Source organism: Apteryx mantelli, chromosome 29 (assembly GCF_036417845.1).
Source record: "Apteryx mantelli isolate bAptMan1 chromosome 29, bAptMan1.hap1, whole genome shotgun sequence".
Taxonomy (NCBI): domain Eukaryota; kingdom Metazoa; phylum Chordata; class Aves; order Apterygiformes; family Apterygidae; genus Apteryx; species Apteryx mantelli.
In genome coordinates this window covers 4,705,081-4,722,570 of record NC_090006.1, presented here as the reverse complement: position 1 = coordinate 4,722,570, position 17,490 = coordinate 4,705,081, and the positions used below count along the sequence as shown (strand labels likewise).

Sequence of the window (17,490 nt, the reverse complement as noted above, 5' to 3'; positions counted from 1 at the left end):
CAGCCCGTGGCCCCTGGGTCGAGGCTCCTGGCAGCGCACCTGCCTTGCCGCTCGCTCCTGCCTGCTTTCCCACTGCTGGCCTCTCTCCTCCAGGGACCCTGACGCGCTGCGGAGCTGGAGAGCCCCCAGGAGCCGCGTCCGAGCAGCTGCCCGCACCTCGGCACGTGGCTGCGGTGAGTGCCCTGCGGCGGGGAAGGGGAGCGGGGCGCCCGGGGAGGTGGTGCCTGCAGTTCACTTCGGGGCGGAGGAGAGGCGGCGGATATTTGTGGGCCGGCCGAGCTGCTCCCGGGGCTATGTCATGCTCTGCGTGTTTTATCCAGTCAGGGCTCGCGTTCGCTGTGGCAGCTGTGGTGTCCAGCTTGGAAGTTGGTCTGGCCCCCGTCTGCCCTGCCGGCATCACAAGATGCAGCAGCGCGCTCCTCTTGGAGAGGCTGATGTGGAGCATCTGGTGCCTCGCTCCAGCTCCGACAGGGTCGGAGCTGCCCCGGGGAGCGCACAGCCTGGGGCATGTCGCGGTGCCCCCCTCGGCTGCCTTCCTGGCTCTGCCCAGGGCGGCTGACGCTTCTCGCCCCGCTTGCTGCAGAAATCCTGCTTTCAGCTCGGTATCTGCCAGCAGGCGACCGCCCTGCCTCGAAGGCAGGCGAAGCAGCTCCTTTGGGCTTGACCTGCTGGAACGCAGAGTGAAAGCCGGGTGTCCGGTCCCTCCTTGGGGCTGGGGTGCTTTGGGAAGCTTTCCCCCCTCTGGATTGGGGCTCCCTGGTGAAGAAATCTGCTGTCCTCTGCTGCCATCTCCTGATGGAGCCACGGGGCGGAAGAGCCCTGCTGCCCTCCCTTCTGGGCACATGGCCTTTGGCGTTAGGAAACCTGTCCTGGGCAATGGGAGAAGCGCAGGGCCAGGGCTTTGCTGCAGGAGCTCTTAGATGGCACAGTGACTGGAGCCGCTGGGGTGCTAAGGCTCACTGCAGCACGTGTCTTCTCTTGCAGCGTCCCTGAGACACCATGATCTCAAACGCAGGCCTCCAGGGCCGCTGCCTGCTGACACTGCTCTGCCTCCTCCCGTCCCCCTGGGTATGGGCTGGCAGGGATGCTGCGGCCCCACCAGCGCTCTCCGCAGCCTCCTTCCTGCAGGACCTCCTGCAGCGGTACAGCGAGAGCGAAACCCTGAGCCTGAAGCAGCTCAAGGCCCTGCTGAACCGCCTCGACGTGGGAGTGGGACATGCCAACGTCTCCCAGACGCCGCAGCAGCGTGCAAACATCTCCCGGGTAAAGCTTGGCGCTGGCTTGCGACCTGGCATCGGGTAGTTGTCCCATGCCACCTGGGAATCTCAAGCCATGTGTCTCTTCCCTCTCCAGTGCTTCAGCTCCATGGAGCTTTTTGCCATCCACAACCTGAGCGAGGGCTCCGTGGTGGGTCACAGTGAGTTCAAGGAGTTTTGCCCCACCATCCTGCAGCAGCTGGAGTCAGGGGCGTGCACCTCGGAGAACCTGGAAAACGAGGAGAACGAGCAGACGGAGGAGAGCAGGCCCAGCTCAGCCGAAGGTGAGTGGTGAGCTGGGGTGCGCGAGCGCTGCCTGGCCCTGGACACAGAACTCAAGGATGTGAAATGCCCTGGGACCTGCAGGACACCTGGGTCCTGTTCCAGGCTCTGGGGCACAGGCCAGGGCTGGCAGACTGGAAGGAGACGAGAGCTATCGTGGTTGCTGCCAGAGGAGGGCAGCTTTCTGACAGCAGCTGGGAGCCCTTACGGGTTTTCCTCAGTGCATTTATGTCGCAGGCTCCAGTGAGGTACTGTAGGCTCAGGGCTTCTAGCTCTGGAGCTTGGTTTGTCCCCTGTTGCATATGCCCAAGGTTGGAGCTGTTCCTGCAGCCCAGCTCCTTGGGATAGCTGGATAACAGGGGCTTGCTGCAAGCCCCCTGTGGATGGGCGGGGGTGGCTTGGCGTGTTTAGGAGCCTGCTGGAAAAACTGGGTCCTGTCCCACCAGCCTCTGGCCACCAGCTGATGCTAAATGAGCTTCCGTGTGTCCAGGCAGGTCCTGATGCCGCCCAAGGTCTTGGATCAGCTGCCCTGAGCACGGCATCTGCTTTTCCAACCCCATGAGGCCGGGGTGGGCTCAAGAAAGCATTTTTCAAGTAACTCAGAGGCAGACAGCCTGTTCAGTGGATTTACTTCCTCCCCTCTTCCTGCCCCTGCACCAAAAACGATGGTTTATGTCGCAGTTGAAGTGTCCGGAGCAAAGGGAGACATGCTCTGGTGCAGCGCGGCCGGCCCCGCAGTGGGGGCATAGTCCCGGAGCGAGCCTTTTCCGCCTGCCTGGATCCGGGGCAGGGCCGTGCCAGTGGTCTCCGGAGCGGCTGGTGCTGGGCCCTTCCGCCTCGCCACGCCGAGAGCCTCGGTAATGTCTGGCCCTCGTTTCTTCTCGTTCCGCAGTGTGGGGCTTTGGTTTTCTCAGTGTGTCGATGATTAACGTAGCCTCCCTGCTCGGAGTCTTCATCGTACCGTGTACCGAGAAGGCCTTTTTCAGCCGGGTCCTCACGTTTTTCATCGCGCTGTCCATCGGCACGCTGCTCTCTAATGCGCTCTTCCAGCTCATCCCAGAGGTGCGGTAGAACGTCCCTGCCTCTCTCCTGTCCCGAGGGCGGCTCTCCGGGCGCCTTCTCTGCCTCCACCCTGCCGAATCGAATCGATCTCTCCGGGACCTGAGGCTGAGGGGATGTCTCTCTCCATGCTGGCTCCCTGCGCAGGGGCTCCACAGGGCTTTCGCGCCCCTCCGAGCACCAGGAAACGCTCTTGAGTGTGCAAGGCAGCGCTGGGGAAGCCGTGCTGTCCGTCCCTCCCAGCGAGCAGAGACGGCCCCGGGTAGCCACGAGGCTGCTGGCAGGGTCTGAGGTGTGGGCAGGTGCTAGGAGAAGCCGTTCACTCCCTCCCATGGGCTATGTCTGGTGGCCCTGCTTCAAAAAGGAGGTTTTCCCTCTCCCTGTCCTCCCTTCAAGGGACGCGTTGAGCTCTGCTTCATGCAGAGAGTTGCCCAGTGCTTGGCCGCTGAGATGTAGCGGCGCTAGCGGTGCGAACAGCGTGGAAAGGCCTGTGCGAAAGAGGAAGGATCAGAGTGTAAAAGCGCAGAGCACACCCTGGAGAAACACCAGCTTCCTCCTGAATCAGCAGGCTTTTCTAAAAATTTTAATTGCTTTTTCAGTGTTTTTTTTTTTTTTGCTGATTTGCAAGACTGATGTTCCCGGAAGGATTTGTGCTTACGTGAGGTTTCCTGGTGCTCCGATGGGTCTGACAGATACATTGCAAATTAATTGTGTTGTAATTGTACAGTTCTGGAGTTGAATAAATACATCCACGTGCTCTCAGATTGGATGCCTTAAAAATGCACGTGCTTCCCAGCCTCCGGTCCAGGCGGCCAAGCAGAGCCCTTGTGGCTCCTGTGACTGGATCCATGCTCTCGAGCAGCCAGCCTCAAATCCGTGCATTTAAGGTGCAATCTTCACCTCTGAGCAGAGCGTCCTTCGCTGCTGCTGGGTCCTGCCCCGCAGTGTTACCTGCCACGAGCCTTGCTCTCGGGCAAGGCCTCTTCTGGCCACCTGCCTGCCAGACAAGGGGCTGGTTTTCAAGGCTCCTTTTCAACTCCAGAACTGCAACTTTTATTTACTGAGCATAAAAGCCAAGCACCTATATTTCCTGGTCTGCCAGGAACTGAAATGACGCATGTACGCTCCACCCTCAAGGTGAACGGCTTTGAACCGGAGCACCCCGGCAGGACTCGCGGGGCCCGGTTGGCTCCCCCTGGGCTGTCCGTGGCTTCCTGCTCCGGGCCCGCTGGGGGATGAGGATGGAGCGTGCAGGATGCTTGGGGGACCGCAGGGCTCTGTGGCACTGGAACAGCAACCCGATGCCCCGCGGGGTGCCTGCTGCTGGGGAGGTTGGGGGCTCAGGAGCAGGGCCGGGGTGCCGGCTTGGAAATGGCCTGGCTGCCGCAACTCGGCTCCGGGCTGGGCGCTTAAAGGGAGCGTCTTGCTCAAAGGGAGAGCTCCCTCCCGTTTGTTTGGTATGAGCTGGGCAGTGGGGTTTCCCTCCAGACCCTTCCCAAAGGGCTGAAGAGTTTGTTCCAGAGCCACTTTGCACCAGGTTCGCCCCTCTTGAACCAATTGCAGATGAACGAGCAATCACTAATGAATGTCCTCTTCTCTCCCCCCTCTCCCTCCCTCCTCTCTCTTTCCTTTCGGCGTGGACTCATTTCTTCCCCTCCCACCCCTTCCCCACGTTGATCTTTTTTTTTTCCACTCTGACAACCTCCCTCGTCCGATTTCCTGGGGTGGGTTTGGCACGCACGCCGCAGTCTGGGGTTACGGTTTCCTCTGCGTGACCGTCATCTCCCTCTGCTCCCTGGTGGGGGCCAGCGTGGTGCCCTTCATGAAGAAGACCTTTTACAAGCGGCTGCTCCTCTACTTCATAGCTCTGGCGATTGGAACTCTCTACTCCAACGCCCTCTTCCAGCTCATTCCCGAGGTATGGTGAGGACCTTCGGGTCGGTCCTTTTCTCTCTCTGGGGCTGTTTCTCTCTCTGGGCGCTCGCTGGCTGGAGAAGGGGGAGCCAGTGGAGTCAGAGGGGAACCGCAAGCGACAGTTGCATGGAGAGTGAGGTACGGTGGCTGGAAGCCCCTCGGGACTGTGATCGGAGCTGGAATTTTGCAGCCCTTAAGCCCTGCTTCCAAAGGGAATCGCTCCCCTTGCACCAGGGAGACCTCAGGTCTGCTTCAAGCACAGAAGTGCTGTTTTATTGCTGTTTTTAACCCTGCAGGCAGGTAGCCTTTGTGTTGAGACAGTAGAGGCTTTCTAAGCCCGTTTTTAGCATCCCCACCCCGTTACGGATGGATGGATCTGATGCCTTGTGGCACAGGCTGCTTGCCTGGGGGAGTTTGGAAGATTAGGTGCGTGAAGGTACTTTCTGCGCCTTCCCCTGAAGCAGCCACTGCTCAGAGGGAGGCCAGAAAGCAGCAGTGTCGCCCCTTAGGTGCCACGGCAAAGGGAGATGAAGGATGCTGCTGGAGTCCGTTTCTCAAGCCTGTCACTTGATCCCTTTGTCTGCAGGCCTTTGGATTCAACCCTCAGGAAGACTATTATGTTTCCAAGTCTGCCGTGGTGTTTGGGGGCTTCTACCTGTTCTTTTTCACAGAGAAGATCCTGAAGATGCTCCTGAAACAGAAGGACCAGGTGAGGCTGAGCAGGGGCGAGGAGGGGCTGCTTGGGGTGCTGCCCCACTGTGCTGGGAGCCGGGCTGCTGGTGTGCCCCAGCTAACACGCTTGCTAAAATCCCCCGGTGCTGCCAGCCCTCCGTCCTGGGTGCAAAGATAGGTCTTGGCCTGCCGAGCAGCGGTTTACTTAAATTCGGGAAGGGATGGTTGTGCTTTTTTAATAGTGTGCTTTCACGTCACAGCTAGCGTGTTTCAGCATAACTAGTTAAATCGGCGTGCCTTAGGCATTTGAGTGGGGAACAGCAATAACTGCCCACGCGGCTGACCCCCGTGAACCCCCTGTCCCCGCAGCATCACCACGGGCACAGCCACTACAGCCCCGAGGCCCTGCCCTCCAAGAAGGACCAGGAGGAGGGTGTCACTGAGAAGCTGCAGAACGGGGACCTGGACCACATGATCCCTCACATAACCGGCGAGCTGGAGTGCAAGACCCCCTCTGGGGATGAGAAGGTTGTCGTGGGCTCTCTGTCCGTCCAGGTGAGTGCGTGGCCCTGTGGGGTTGCGGGTGGGAGATCTCTGTGGCCACCCACAGCCAAGCAAATGGAAAAACTGCCCATAAATGAGAAACAGTGATTTAAACTGTATTGCATCTGCCTGACAAATACCACCTTGGGCAGTGCAAATCATGTCCAGTTGGTTCAGCAAAACCCTCAGTTCAAGCCTAGCGTGGATTTAATCCAACAAGGCATGTGTTTTAAGCAAAGGTGTGTGTCCAGCAGCTCTCTGCCCCCTCGTCCAGGCACCCCAGGGCCTTGAAGCTTTTTGGCAGAGCTGGGAAGGGCAGGCAAAGCCATAGCTGTTCCTGGGCTGGTGCTGAGTGATAGTCCTCATGGGACTGGTATGGTGCTGAGCTCCCATCGCCTGTGTGTCTGGGTGCCTTGGCAGGACCTACAGGCCTCCCAGAGCGCATGCTACTGGCTGAAGGAGGTGCGGTACTCGGACATCGGCACGCTGGCGTGGATGATCACCTTGAGCGACGGCCTCCACAACTTCATCGACGGGCTGGCGATTGGGGCGTCCTTCACCGTCTCTGTCTTCCAAGGGATCAGCACCTCCGTGGCCATCCTCTGTGAGGAGTTCCCACACGAACTGGGTACGTGAGGCTTCAGGGTGCCCTGGGTGTTACAAGGGTTCTCAGTCCTGCCCTTCTTAACACTAACTCCGCTGCTTTCCTTGTCTAATGGGGTATCAAAAGTTGACACTTTCCTGTTGTTTCTCAAGAGAAGGAGGAATGTGGGATGGAATAAACAGAGTACCGGTATGGGGAAGGCAAGGCAGTAAACTACACTGAGTAATCTTAGCTCTAAAAATAACGAGGTAATATGATGTCTGAGATTTAAATTTAGATTGAGACATCTGAGGGGGGAAAAAAAAAACAACACCTCATCTGCTTGGACGGGGGGAGGCGGGCGGTAGTTTGGGCTTGAATGCTAAGGGTGGTGCACAAGCACGGCCAGCAGTTTGCTGGCAGGCAGCAGCACTGTTGGTGCGGTCAACACTTGGCGCCACTGGTCAGCTGAGCCCACGCTTGATGGCCACAGTCATCTCCTCTGTGGATGAACAGGGCTGGACAGTGGGGAATCCTCTTCCTTCCTTATGACCCCGGCATTTTGGGGCAGGCCTTTTAAAACAAGAGCAGACGTGCCAACCTTCTTAAAGTGCTTGCTGAGCTAACTGGGGAAGGCAGCATGTACAAGCCAGGTCTCCAGGAAAACTCAGGGCAATTTGACCTCAGGCAGAAGCAAGTGCTGAATATGACCGCCTCGGTGCTGTCCTGAAGCAGCTGCCAGCATTTGCTGCCAACCCCCTGCATGCCTGATGATTGCGCCCTCCCTCCTCATCTTCCCTGTCCTCCTTTCACCCATGCAGGGGACTTTGTCATCCTGCTCAATGCTGGGATGACCATCCGCCAGGCGCTCTTCTTCAACTTCATCTCAGCCTGCTGCTGCTATGTGGGGCTGGCCTTCGGGATCGTGGCTGGCAGCCACTTCTCTGCCAACTGGATCTTTGCTCTGGCCGGAGGGATGTTTCTGTACATTGCACTGGCTGATATGGTAAATGCCAAACGCGGGAGCTGCTGGGCATGCGGTGGGGTCCTTGCCGTGTTGGTCTTTTGCAACTTGAGAAGGGCTGAACAGCCTCAGTGCTTTGCCTTCTGGACTGGGAGTGTGGTGGTTTGGGCTGAGAACCCCGGGCTGGGTGGTAGATATCCACCTAGACCGTGGTGCTAGGTGGGAAGCGGTGTGCAGGGGTGGGAGGATGGAGGCTGCTCCTGCTGCTGAGCGCTGCCATTGCCCTCTTCCCCCAGTTCCCTGAAATGAATGAGGTCAGCCGGGAGGACGAGCAGAACGGCAGCATGTTGATCACCTTCGCCATCCAGAACGCAGGGCTGCTGACGGGGTTCACCATCATGGTACTGCTCACCATGTACTCTGGCCAGATCCAGATAGGGTAGGACCAGCCCGCCTCGGAGACCTGTATCAGTTTTTCCTTTTTTGGGGGGGAGGGGGGCAATTTTCTTTTTTTATTTTCCTGCTGCAAGCATACGACGGTACCTGTGCGGGCACTGACAGCACAAAGCACTACAGAAGAAGCATCGCTTTTAAAACTATTCCATAGGCTTCATATTATTTTGATTCGAGGGTGTGGGGGGGGCTTAATCCCCTTTGCCCTAGGACCAAACTGACCAGAGGATCTCTTTCCAGTGTCGTATCCTTTCCCTCCTCTCCTCACATCTCCTGGGAAGGATGGAGTTGGGATATAAGAGCTCCTCTAGCCTTATTTTTGGAGTGGTCTGATGGGACATGACATTCTCCTGGCCTCTTTGCAGAGGGTGAGGAGGATGAGGGCTGCGAGGTACAGGGCTAGCGCTGGACGCAAGCTGCCTCTGCCTGCTCATCTACCAGGGAATGGATGCACAGGGTGTGAAAAGAACCACCGCAAGGAAGGGGAACGGGGAGCCGCCACGTTCCCAGGCATCATGCAGGGAGCTGGTGTTTCTCTCCTGTGTGGGGAGGTGGTATCGTTCCTTTGGGAGCGCGGAGACCAGGACAGACTCTCCTTCCTCTCGGAGAGTTATGTACCAGCCAGGTCCTCAGAGCTCTGCTCAAAGCACAGATGGCCCAGGGCAGGAGGAGCCGGCGGAGGCTCGGGGAAGATGGCTCGTGATTTGGGTGTCATCCTTGCCGTCTTCAGAAACAAGTCTCCAGAGCTGCAGCTGTTACCGCTCTGGTTCTGCCCTGCTCTTCCCTGCCTTGGCAACCTGGACGATGCCCTGGGAGAACTGGGCCAAGAGTTTTTAAGCATGTTCTGGGTAGCAGCGCTCGGAGCAGAGGAGACCAAACTATATCCCGTGCAGTTTGGACTGATGGGCACGGGCAGCTGCCAGGGGAAGGCTAGCAGGATGCCGTTACCTCCCTTGGGCTCCCTGCTGCTGTAAGGAAGAAAATCCTTCCTCTCCTTCCGCGGGGACAGCCGTGCGGCACCGCTGCAGAGAAGGGCGTGAGAGCAGAGGGCAAGGGCAGAGCTGGGATGGCAAGCCCCGGCCACAGGCTCCCTAGCTAGGGAAGCGGTCCTTACACTGTGACCAAGTTCACGATGACACCTGCGGTCGGACATCTGTTTTTAAACACTAATGCTGCTGAGTTGCAGAGGTTCAGGGTGGGGAGGGATTTTTTTGTTGTTTTTTTGTTTTTTTAAAAAAAGAGACTGTGAACCTCTTTAGGTTGTGTGTTTCCAGCCTTAGGGAGTAGCTAGAGAAGGGTGTTACAGGCACTTCACAGCTCTGCTTCTGGGCTGGCTTCCCCCAGATTCACTAGGTGAATTGACTTATTATCATATTGATAATGTTGCCCATCCCACCCGTGTCACTTGAGGTTCCCTTGCACCCCTTTGTCCCCTCTGCCTGCCCCAAACCTTATCCTGCACCCAGCAGTGGCGAGTTTGTGACTGTGTTGACACAGGAGCTGATTTAGGCAGCTTAACCTAGTGGGTATAGCACCGGATTAGGATGAAGGAATGGTGCTGACCTTGCTTTGAAAAGTGCTTTGAGCTCTGCAGATCAGAGCTACTGAGACATCTTGTCGTTGAGTGTTGTCCTTCGTTCCCTGCCTGCGCGGGTGGCCGCAAGGTGTGTGTGATGGGCTTACGGCTGTCCTGACACCTCGGCTCTGTGCTGCCCTGCAGCGGGAGCAGGGGTTGGGGCTGGGGCCCTCCACACCTTTCCTTCCACCCTTTATTGGAAGATGAAATGGAAGGTGTGCCAGTGTATCCGCAGAGCTTTCACCCCCTTCCTACCCGGCTCAAGAGACAAGCCACCTCAGTCTTTGGGGCCGCAGGGGTATCCTGCGGCGGGCTCAGCACCATCCAGCAGCAGTGTAACCTGGTTTGATCACTGGCTGCTGATGCCTGGTTGTAGTTCCCAATTTGCCTTGGGTAAAAGCTGGATTATGTCCTCTTATGCTCCTAACAGTCATCACTGAGTCCCTAGGTCTCTGCCTGTTGAAGTGTGGCACTGCTGGTATCCTTGTAGTCCTGAGGGGATCAGCACCTGGTCTCAGTGGCTTTGGCTAGGTCCCGTTGGCACCCCAGAGGCTGTTGGCTTTGTACTGCATCCAGAAGGTAAAATACCAGAGCCTTCTTGGGAGCACCCTTCAGTCCAAGGTGCAGTCAGAAATACATTGCCCTTGGGCCACTTGCTGCTCCTTAGGGAGGCACTCAGTTGCTTTCTCGCGCAAATGCCAGCTTTGGGTAGCTCTGCTGATCAAGTTGGCCATCAGTGCTGCTGGAAAGAGATGGCCTACAGATGCCTGCTCGTGGCAGAGGGTGCAGTTGGCCTTGTTCCCTCCCCTTGCCCTCCTGTGGCTGCCGTGGCACCTTTGAGGAGAGATGCACTCTGCTTTATCCTGTGCAGCGGTGTCTCTTGTTCATGTGGACTGTTATTGTAAGTCACTCTTCTCCCTGTGCGGCTGGTCCGCTTCGAAGCAGCATGGTCTGTTCTGGTAGGGCACCCCGGCCACATCTGCAGCACCTCATGGTCATTGTCCACACTTTAGGTTGCTGCTCTGCTGTTTTCCTCAGTAGTCAGGAGGAAATCCTCTACCTTTGGCCCCTCCTGGGGTTTCTTTGCTGTGTCCAGGCTCAAAGCTAGATAGCTGGGATCGTCATCTGATGGCATCTCTCAAATGACTGCCAAGTATCTTGAGGTGCTGCAGGCCTGTGGTGCTGTGAGACATGCAGGCAAGGCAGGAAGAGCTGTGTCCCTTGCAATGGCTTCCCAGGACAGATTCTGGGTTGAAGTTAAGAGATGGCAAGCCCCCTATACTGGTGTTTGAAGGGAGAGCTGCTACCTTTCCCTGCTGAGAGCTACAGCCCTGTCTGACTAACCTGATGTGGAAAAACTAAATCCTTTGAAGGGTGGCATGTGTTGCCTGTTCTCTCTCAAGGAAGTATTTGGAAAGCACCGTATCGTTGGCGGCTTTCCACAGGGCAGAGGGCAGCTTTAGCACTGCCAGGGCTAAGTCATGTCTGGCAGGAGCAGTTCAGTGGTGTGCACAGATGGGAAGGCCTTTGCACTGGAAATCTTTTGACGTTGTCCCCTGGGGACTACGTCACTGTTGCAGACTATGGCTGGGAGGTCATCTGTGTTTCAGAGAGCTGAAAACGTGACAAGAACTGACACCTAGCTTCCTCGGAGCTGGTACAGGCCACTCGATACGCCGTGGAGATCGTGAGTCCGTGTTCTTCTCGTTTCAAGTTTAACCCTGTTTCTTGCCAACTGAGTCAACTTGGAGAAATTTGCAACCCAGAGATTCAGGGGGTGCAAAGCCCCTTGGAGAAACAAGGCTCCTTGCCGAGAGATGCCTAAAAGCTCTCGGAAGGGATTCTCCCAGCTGCTAGGGGAGTTTTGCGGGATAGGGGACCCTTCCTCCACCGGAGGGCTGTGCGGGAGAGAGAGCCTGTCTCTAGCTCGGGCAGGTCGGTACCAACCTTTGGGGAAGGGATGGAGCAGGAGGGAGAATGAGAAGGGAAGGTGACAGCAATTGAGCTTGTATGGGGTTTTTATCCGTGTTTCCCTTTTCCGTGTCTGGTTAGAAGCTCAAGTTCCATCTCAGTATTTTAATAACTCAGGTGTTGTAAGAAATACTTGTTGAAACAAAGAACATAACTTATGTCATGCGAGGTGTAAAGTTATTTGTAAAATTCCGTAAATAAAATATATTCTGTAATGACGGAGGATTATAAGCGTGCTCTGTGTGCTATCTGATCTGAAAGGCAGGCACAAACATGACAGTGGAGGAAAACTTCCATGTGGCAAGAGCTATTCCGGTTGTGGAGCAGACTCCCTGGGGAAGGGGCGGCAGCTCCGTTACTATGGATTTTTCCAAGGCGATGGAGCGGGGTTGGGCCAATCCAGCCGGGGTGATGCAATAAGGCCTTTTCAGCGGCTCCGGCGCCGTGCAGTGCGGCACGCCGAACGGGAGATGGCACTGACACCCGCCGCCGTGCCCCTGCCCGGCCGGGCACCCTTGGCCCCCGCGCGCCTGCCCGCGTGGCATGTGCTTCAAGCAGCCGCCTTTGGAGTCGAAAAGCCCCTTTTCAGGCATTATTGATGTTTTGCCTGTGATGACGATTTCGGAGCGTCGCCCGAGGGGCTGCGGGATGTGCGGTGTATTCCTGTCTCGCTCGCACGAGGGAGCCTGACTCACAACGGCAGTGTTTGCGTCCTTGCTTCCCCCTCATCCGAAAAAAAGCACGGCTCGCTGCAGTCTGCTTCGCTTTTCCCCAGCCTTTTTATGCATTTAGCCTGAAGCTGCCAGATCCGAGTGGCGAATACAATTTTAGAAAGCCTGTTTTTACTAAAGCAAACAAACCTTGAAATGCTGTGGTTGTTTTTAAAACAAAAATACTGCTTGAAGAAGAAAGGTTACGGTATAAATTTGACTTGCTCTTTATCCTCCCCAGTCCTTTTGGAGATGACTGAGTGCTTTGACAGTCCTGATAAGTGCTCTGTGTGCACTATGGTGAAGGAGCTATTTGACTCCTAATGCGGTACCTCACGGTTCCCATCCTGCTCCCCTCTACTTCAGACTCGACAGGGAATTTTTTTTTTTGCTGCAAAACCCCCTTGTTTTGATAAACGTATGCGAATTTAGTTAGCCATCTCAGCAGAAAGGTTAAATCCAGCAATCATTGCTTGTTTCAGTCAAAACTTATTCCCTAGACAAAGTGAGAGTTTTGTGCTATTTCAAGTATGCGCGTAGCGTTTTTTATTTAGTTACACATATGCCGAGGAGTGTGCAAGCTGTTAGGTTTAACAGGGCCCTGCGAACTCTGTACTTCAAGTACTTGATTTCCCAATCTGTGCTGCCTGAGGGGTGTGGTGGCATTTTATTTTTACCGTCTGCCCCCACCTCCTCCAACGGCGGGGACGCAGCCTTTAAATAGGCTGGGCTGCAGTCAGAGCTGGTGCTGCCGTTGCCCTCGCTGCCGGTGTGGGCAAGGGAGAAGAGGGTGCCACTGAGGAGGGCGCCTGGGGTTTTGGGGGGCAGCGCAGGCCGTGCTGGGCGACGGGACCCCCTGCCTAGGCTGGGGGTAGCTGCAGGTCTGCACTGCCGGGGGGGGGGATGTTTTGGGGCTGTGCCCAAGTGTGGGCAGAGGGGGGTCGTGGAGGGAAGGTGGTATCGTTCCCCTCCATCCTCAGGGGCTGCCCCCCGCGGCGGGGCCGGGCCTGGGACCCGAGGCCTCGGGCCTGCAGGCCTGGCGCTCGTCGCCTAGCAACAGCGCCCCTTCCCCTCCAAGATGGCGGCAGGAAGGGGGCGGGGTCGCCGCCGCCGCTCGCCCACGTGACGGCGGGGCGCCGTCGCCACCGCCCGCTCCCTCCCGCGCACGCGCGGAGCCGCCCCGCCTCCCGCGGCCGGCGGTGCCCGGGCGGGGGGGCGGTGCCGGGGCCTGGCGCGCAGGCGCGCGGGGAAGGGGCGGTGCGGGAGGGGGGCGGCGCCTGCGCAGTAGCGCGGAGGGGGGGGGGAGGAGGAGGAGGAGGAGGAGGAGGGCGGTGTGGCGGAGGGGGGAGGGGAGGACCGCGGAGCCGCCGCCGCTGCCGCCTAGGCACCGAGCGGATCCCGAGGCCGCCGCCGCCGGGACCCGCTCAGCCGCCGGGAGCATCCCGGGGCGCCCCCTCCTTTCGTAGCGAGGGGAGGGGGGGAGGCCGAGGCCGGCCCTTGCTGGGGGGTGGCGGTGGGGGGGGGGGGGGGACAGGCGGCACCACCACCACCACCACCACCACCACCACCACCACCACCATGTCCGGGCGCGGCCACAACAAGCTGCCGACCACCGAGCGTATCGTCAAGGGTGAGGGGCCGGGGCGCGGGGAGGGCGCCCCCTGCCTGCTCGGGGGGCGCCCGGGGGGGGGGCCCGGGGATCACCCCGGGGGGGGCGCCCCGGGCTGGGGGAGCATCGAGGGGGGGGCAGCCCTGGGGGGTCACCCAGGGAGGGGGCCCCCTGCTCCGGGGGACCCCGGGGGGGGCTCTGGGGGGTCACCCGGGGGGGGGCATCGGGAGGTGGAGAACCCTGGAGATAACCCCGGGGGGGACCCCCTGCTCCGAGGGACCCTGATGGGGAGCCCTGGGGATCACCCTGGGGGGGGGCACTGGGCTTGGGGAGCCCGGAGGGGGGTCCTGGGCTGGGGGAGCATCGAGGGGGGAGGCCCTGGGGATCACCCCGGGGGGTGGCACGCTGTTCTGGGGGGGGCATCGAGGGGCAGCCCTGGGGATCACCCCGGGGGGGGCCACCCCTGGCTAAGGGGTGACCTGATGTGTGTGTAGGGCACCCTTGGTCAAGGGAAGCCTGCTGGGGGGGTATCTCTGTTTTGGGGGGGTCTGGTGTGTGGGGGAGATACCTCTGGTTTGGGGGAGCCGGGGGGCGGTACTGTGGTCGGGGGGAGCCTAATGTGCGTGTGTGGGGACCCCCTGTCTGGGGAGAGCCTGCTCTGGGGGGGGGACATCCCTGGTCTAGGAGGAACCTGGTGAGGGGCATCGCTATTTTGGGGGGGGCACGCCTGTCCTGGGGGGAGTCTGATGTTGGGGACCACCCCTGTTTTGGGGGGAGCCTGGTATGGGGGAGCACCCCTGCTCTGGGGGGGAGCATGGTGGGGGGCACCCTTGGTCTTGGGAGGGGTGATGTGCTATGCAGGGGGGAAGCTGGCACCCAGATCCGCCTCTGGTGCAGTGCAGGGGGGGGCACGGGGGGGGTGCAGGTCCCCCGCAGGGGTGATATGTTGGGGACCTCCTGCCCCACATGTGTGTGTGTGGGGGGGGGACGACACACCCCCTGTCCGAGGGCTGTGCACGCCACCGGGGTGCGGGAGGTCCCTGCCTTGCGGGCGATGGGGTGGGGAGGGAGGGAGGCTGGGCTTCCCTGCTCAACAAGGGGGGGCCTCGCACGGCGTGGAGGGGGATCTCCATCCCGGGGGGGGGGGGGGGGAGCCTTGCACCGGGGGGAGGAGGCCCAGGGAGGGGGCAAAGGGGAGCAGCACCTGCCCTGGGGGTGTCCTCCCTGCGGGGCTTGGGGCAGGGAGGCAGAGGCAGGCGCATGCTCCTCCGTGCGCCTGGAGTCCTCGCTCCTGGACGCGGGGTGCTGAGGCCCTGCTCTGGGGGGAGGCTTTGGACCCCCCCTCCCCTCCAAAAGGGGGGCGGGGGAGAGCCCGCCCTGCCCTAATTCTGGCAGCTCCGTGCCCGTTTGCTTGTGTCTTGCCTCCCCCGAAGCTGTGTTAGCTCTTTTGATGCCCTGAGGTTGATGCCAGCTGGCCCCCTCTTCAGGACCCGTTATAGTAGGTACTATTTTTGAAAGAGCAGAAGACACCGAAGCGGTTAATGAGGAGAGAAGTATGTTAGCTGAGAAACTCCTGGATTAGGGGGAGGCTTGTATGATGTGCATTTAGCTGCCCTAATTGATCTGGTGCCATCTATCATACCCACGCATTGGGGAACATCTACTCTACGCGTTCACTTGCTTAAACTTTTGCTCAGCACCCACCACCGTAGCCCAGAGGCACCCAGCTGTTAAAGTTATACAGTTGCCCAGTTACTGAGGCTACTCGCTTGGACAGCTTGAATTGTTGTAGGCAGTCGCGCTGCCTTGAGCCTCCTGGTTAAAGGAGCTGGTTCCCAAGAATGGTTATAATATATGGCAATGGAGGTGTGCCCACCCGATGGATGTATGCTGTCATCTCTACCTTCTACTCTGAACTGGTCCAAGTGATTTTTTTAGCCTGTCATGTGGCTGGTCACATGTTCAGATGTTAATAACTGTGGCCTCAAATGAAGGGAAAGTGGAATAGGATGGCAGCCTGGACTTTGAGGCTCCCAGGGCTTGGTTAGCTGTGTGCTGCCTGGGGGCTTTTTGTGGGCTGGTTTAAGCTTGCTGCGAGAAATAAGGCTGAAATTCTGATACGTGTGCAGGATTCGGGGTCTTCTCCAGGGCTGTGTGTGGCTTTATGATTTATTGGCCTTCAGGCAGTCTGAGTGGCCGGTGCGAACTGTAAATCTCCTGCTAAATCCCAGGCAGCTGCGTGTGTTTAGGTTGGCCTCGTTCGGGGAAGGTAATGTCAATGCAGCCATTATGATTCAGCCGAGTCGCCCCTACTGACACGCTATCCTGGCGCGCCTGGTGGTTGAGCTTTCAGATTCATTTCTGTGAAATCCTATTAAGGACCGTGTGGCCGGTATCGACGCCGGGGCGGCGCGCTGGGCCCGACGGCTGTGCGGTACCCAGGTGGCCGGAGCTGGGAGTGGCCTTCGCTAATTAGTCTGGAGCCAGGTGGGGTTGAGACGCGCAGCGTTTGCTGGAGCTTGCACGGAGGCAGCCTGCTCTGCTCGCCGGGCGCGCAAATGCGTGCCGACGGTCTCGGCACAGCCTGGACGCCGGCCTCGGGAGGCTGCCTCCGCCACCGGCGGTGCCGCGCGCGGAGCGCCTGCCGTGCGAACTTCTCAAGGAAAGCGCTTGATTTCCCCCAGGTATGCTTGGGACGCTAATTTGAGTGACTCTAGAAATCTGGGCAGGAATATCTTCTTCCTTAGCTGTGATTATTGTTTAAAGGTGGTGACATTGTTCACAGTTATTAATAATTTAAACCTGAAGGTAAAAGCTAATTTCATTCAATTGAAAATGCTACAATTAAGTAGGATGTAGAATTTTAACTATGTTTAACCTATATATTTACGTCTCCAGAGCCCAGCAGATGTTAACTATAATTATGTTTAATCAGAAGAAATACAATGTTTCCATTTGCTCCAGTTTTATGCTTAAACTTGTACTCAGGTAACTTCATGTTCTTTGTTAAAATCTCTAATTTTTGGATATGTCAAGAATTGCTTTTAAATGGCCCAGTCTACCAGCAGATTGTTTGCTGTTGTTAACAGAGATCATTATTTTTCAAAGTTGGTGTCCTTGTGAGAGTACTTGACGTGGTTATGCTGGAAATTGGAGTGATTTTTGCATAGCTAGGTCCACATTTGCATAGCTAGTTATCTGTGTTGCCAAAAAGACTTGACTTAGCTGGTAGAGCCACAGCCAGTGAAATGCTATACAAATTTGCCTGCAGGTGTGTGTGATGCTTTGGGCTACCACAGTGGCCCTGAAGCGGAGCTTTGGGCGAAACTGATGCTCAAATGGTCGTGGAGACGGGGCATGCCGCGGGGCGGACTTCCCCTCTCGCACCCAGGCTGGACTCTCAGGGTCAGGACTAGGGTATGGTGGGGGACTCCTTCCCTTGGTAAATAGGGCCTTGTAAAAACAAGCCTTTGGAGACTTTTCTTACAGTAGTTCTGCTTCGTTCCACCTACAGCAAATCATGCCTGCAAGGTGTAACTTCCACTGGGGAGTAACGGTGGTTGTAAGCATAGCTGTATGCTGTGTTTGGCCTTTCCAAGGATACATGAGCGTGGCTGAAGTGTAGAAGGCAACCCAATTTACTGTGTTTGCAATTGCATTCATGAAAAATTCTTTAAAAAAACAGGGTATCGGTATTCAGACATTTGACCAAGTGAAAGCAAAGGGATCTGGAGCACCTTCTAGATCTGTGAGTTCGTAAGATGTCGCACTGTTACAGAGGTAGTGAAGACGGAACAGCTAGAATCTGGTGCTCTCTTGTTGGCAGCCTTTGCCATTGCATGTTTCTCAGTAGTCAGTATGACATACCTAATGCGCATACTGTTTAGTGCTCATGCTA

General features: G+C 57.7%; 2 protein-coding genes across 6 annotated transcripts in view; both read left to right on the top strand.

Moving 5' to 3' along the window:
- Nucleotides 1-993: 993 nt before the first annotated feature.
- On the top strand, nucleotides 994-11,491 carry SLC39A14 (solute carrier family 39 member 14). Of its 2 annotated transcripts, none has more exons than XM_067312439.1 (8): nucleotides 994-1,263; nucleotides 1,354-1,540; nucleotides 4,346-4,515; nucleotides 5,098-5,220; nucleotides 5,553-5,738; nucleotides 6,147-6,354; nucleotides 7,131-7,315; nucleotides 7,570-11,491. In XM_067312439.1, exons 1-8 carry the CDS (start codon nucleotides 1,000-1,002, stop codon nucleotides 7,714-7,716), a joined length of 1,470 nt encoding a protein of 489 aa, XP_067168540.1. In that variant the 5' UTR covers nucleotides 994-999; the 3' UTR covers nucleotides 7,717-11,491. The 2 variants fall into 2 exon arrangements, with proteins under 2 accessions (XP_067168540.1, XP_067168541.1); XM_067312440.1 differs by lacking the exon at nucleotides 4,346-4,515 and adding an exon at nucleotides 2,431-2,600.
- Nucleotides 11,492-13,542: 2,051 nt separating this feature from the next.
- The window catches only part of PPP3CC (protein phosphatase 3 catalytic subunit gamma), a 42,167-nt gene continuing 38,219 nt past the window's right edge, over nucleotides 13,543-17,490 (top strand). For all 4 annotated transcript variants that reach the window (XM_067312532.1, XM_067312530.1, XM_067312531.1 and 1 more), the window contains exon 1: nucleotides 13,543-13,613. In XM_067312532.1, coding sequence (XP_067168633.1) covers nucleotides 13,562-13,613 — 52 coding nt within the window. In that variant the 5' untranslated portion in view covers nucleotides 13,543-13,561. The remainder of the gene's footprint in view (nucleotides 13,614-17,490) is intronic.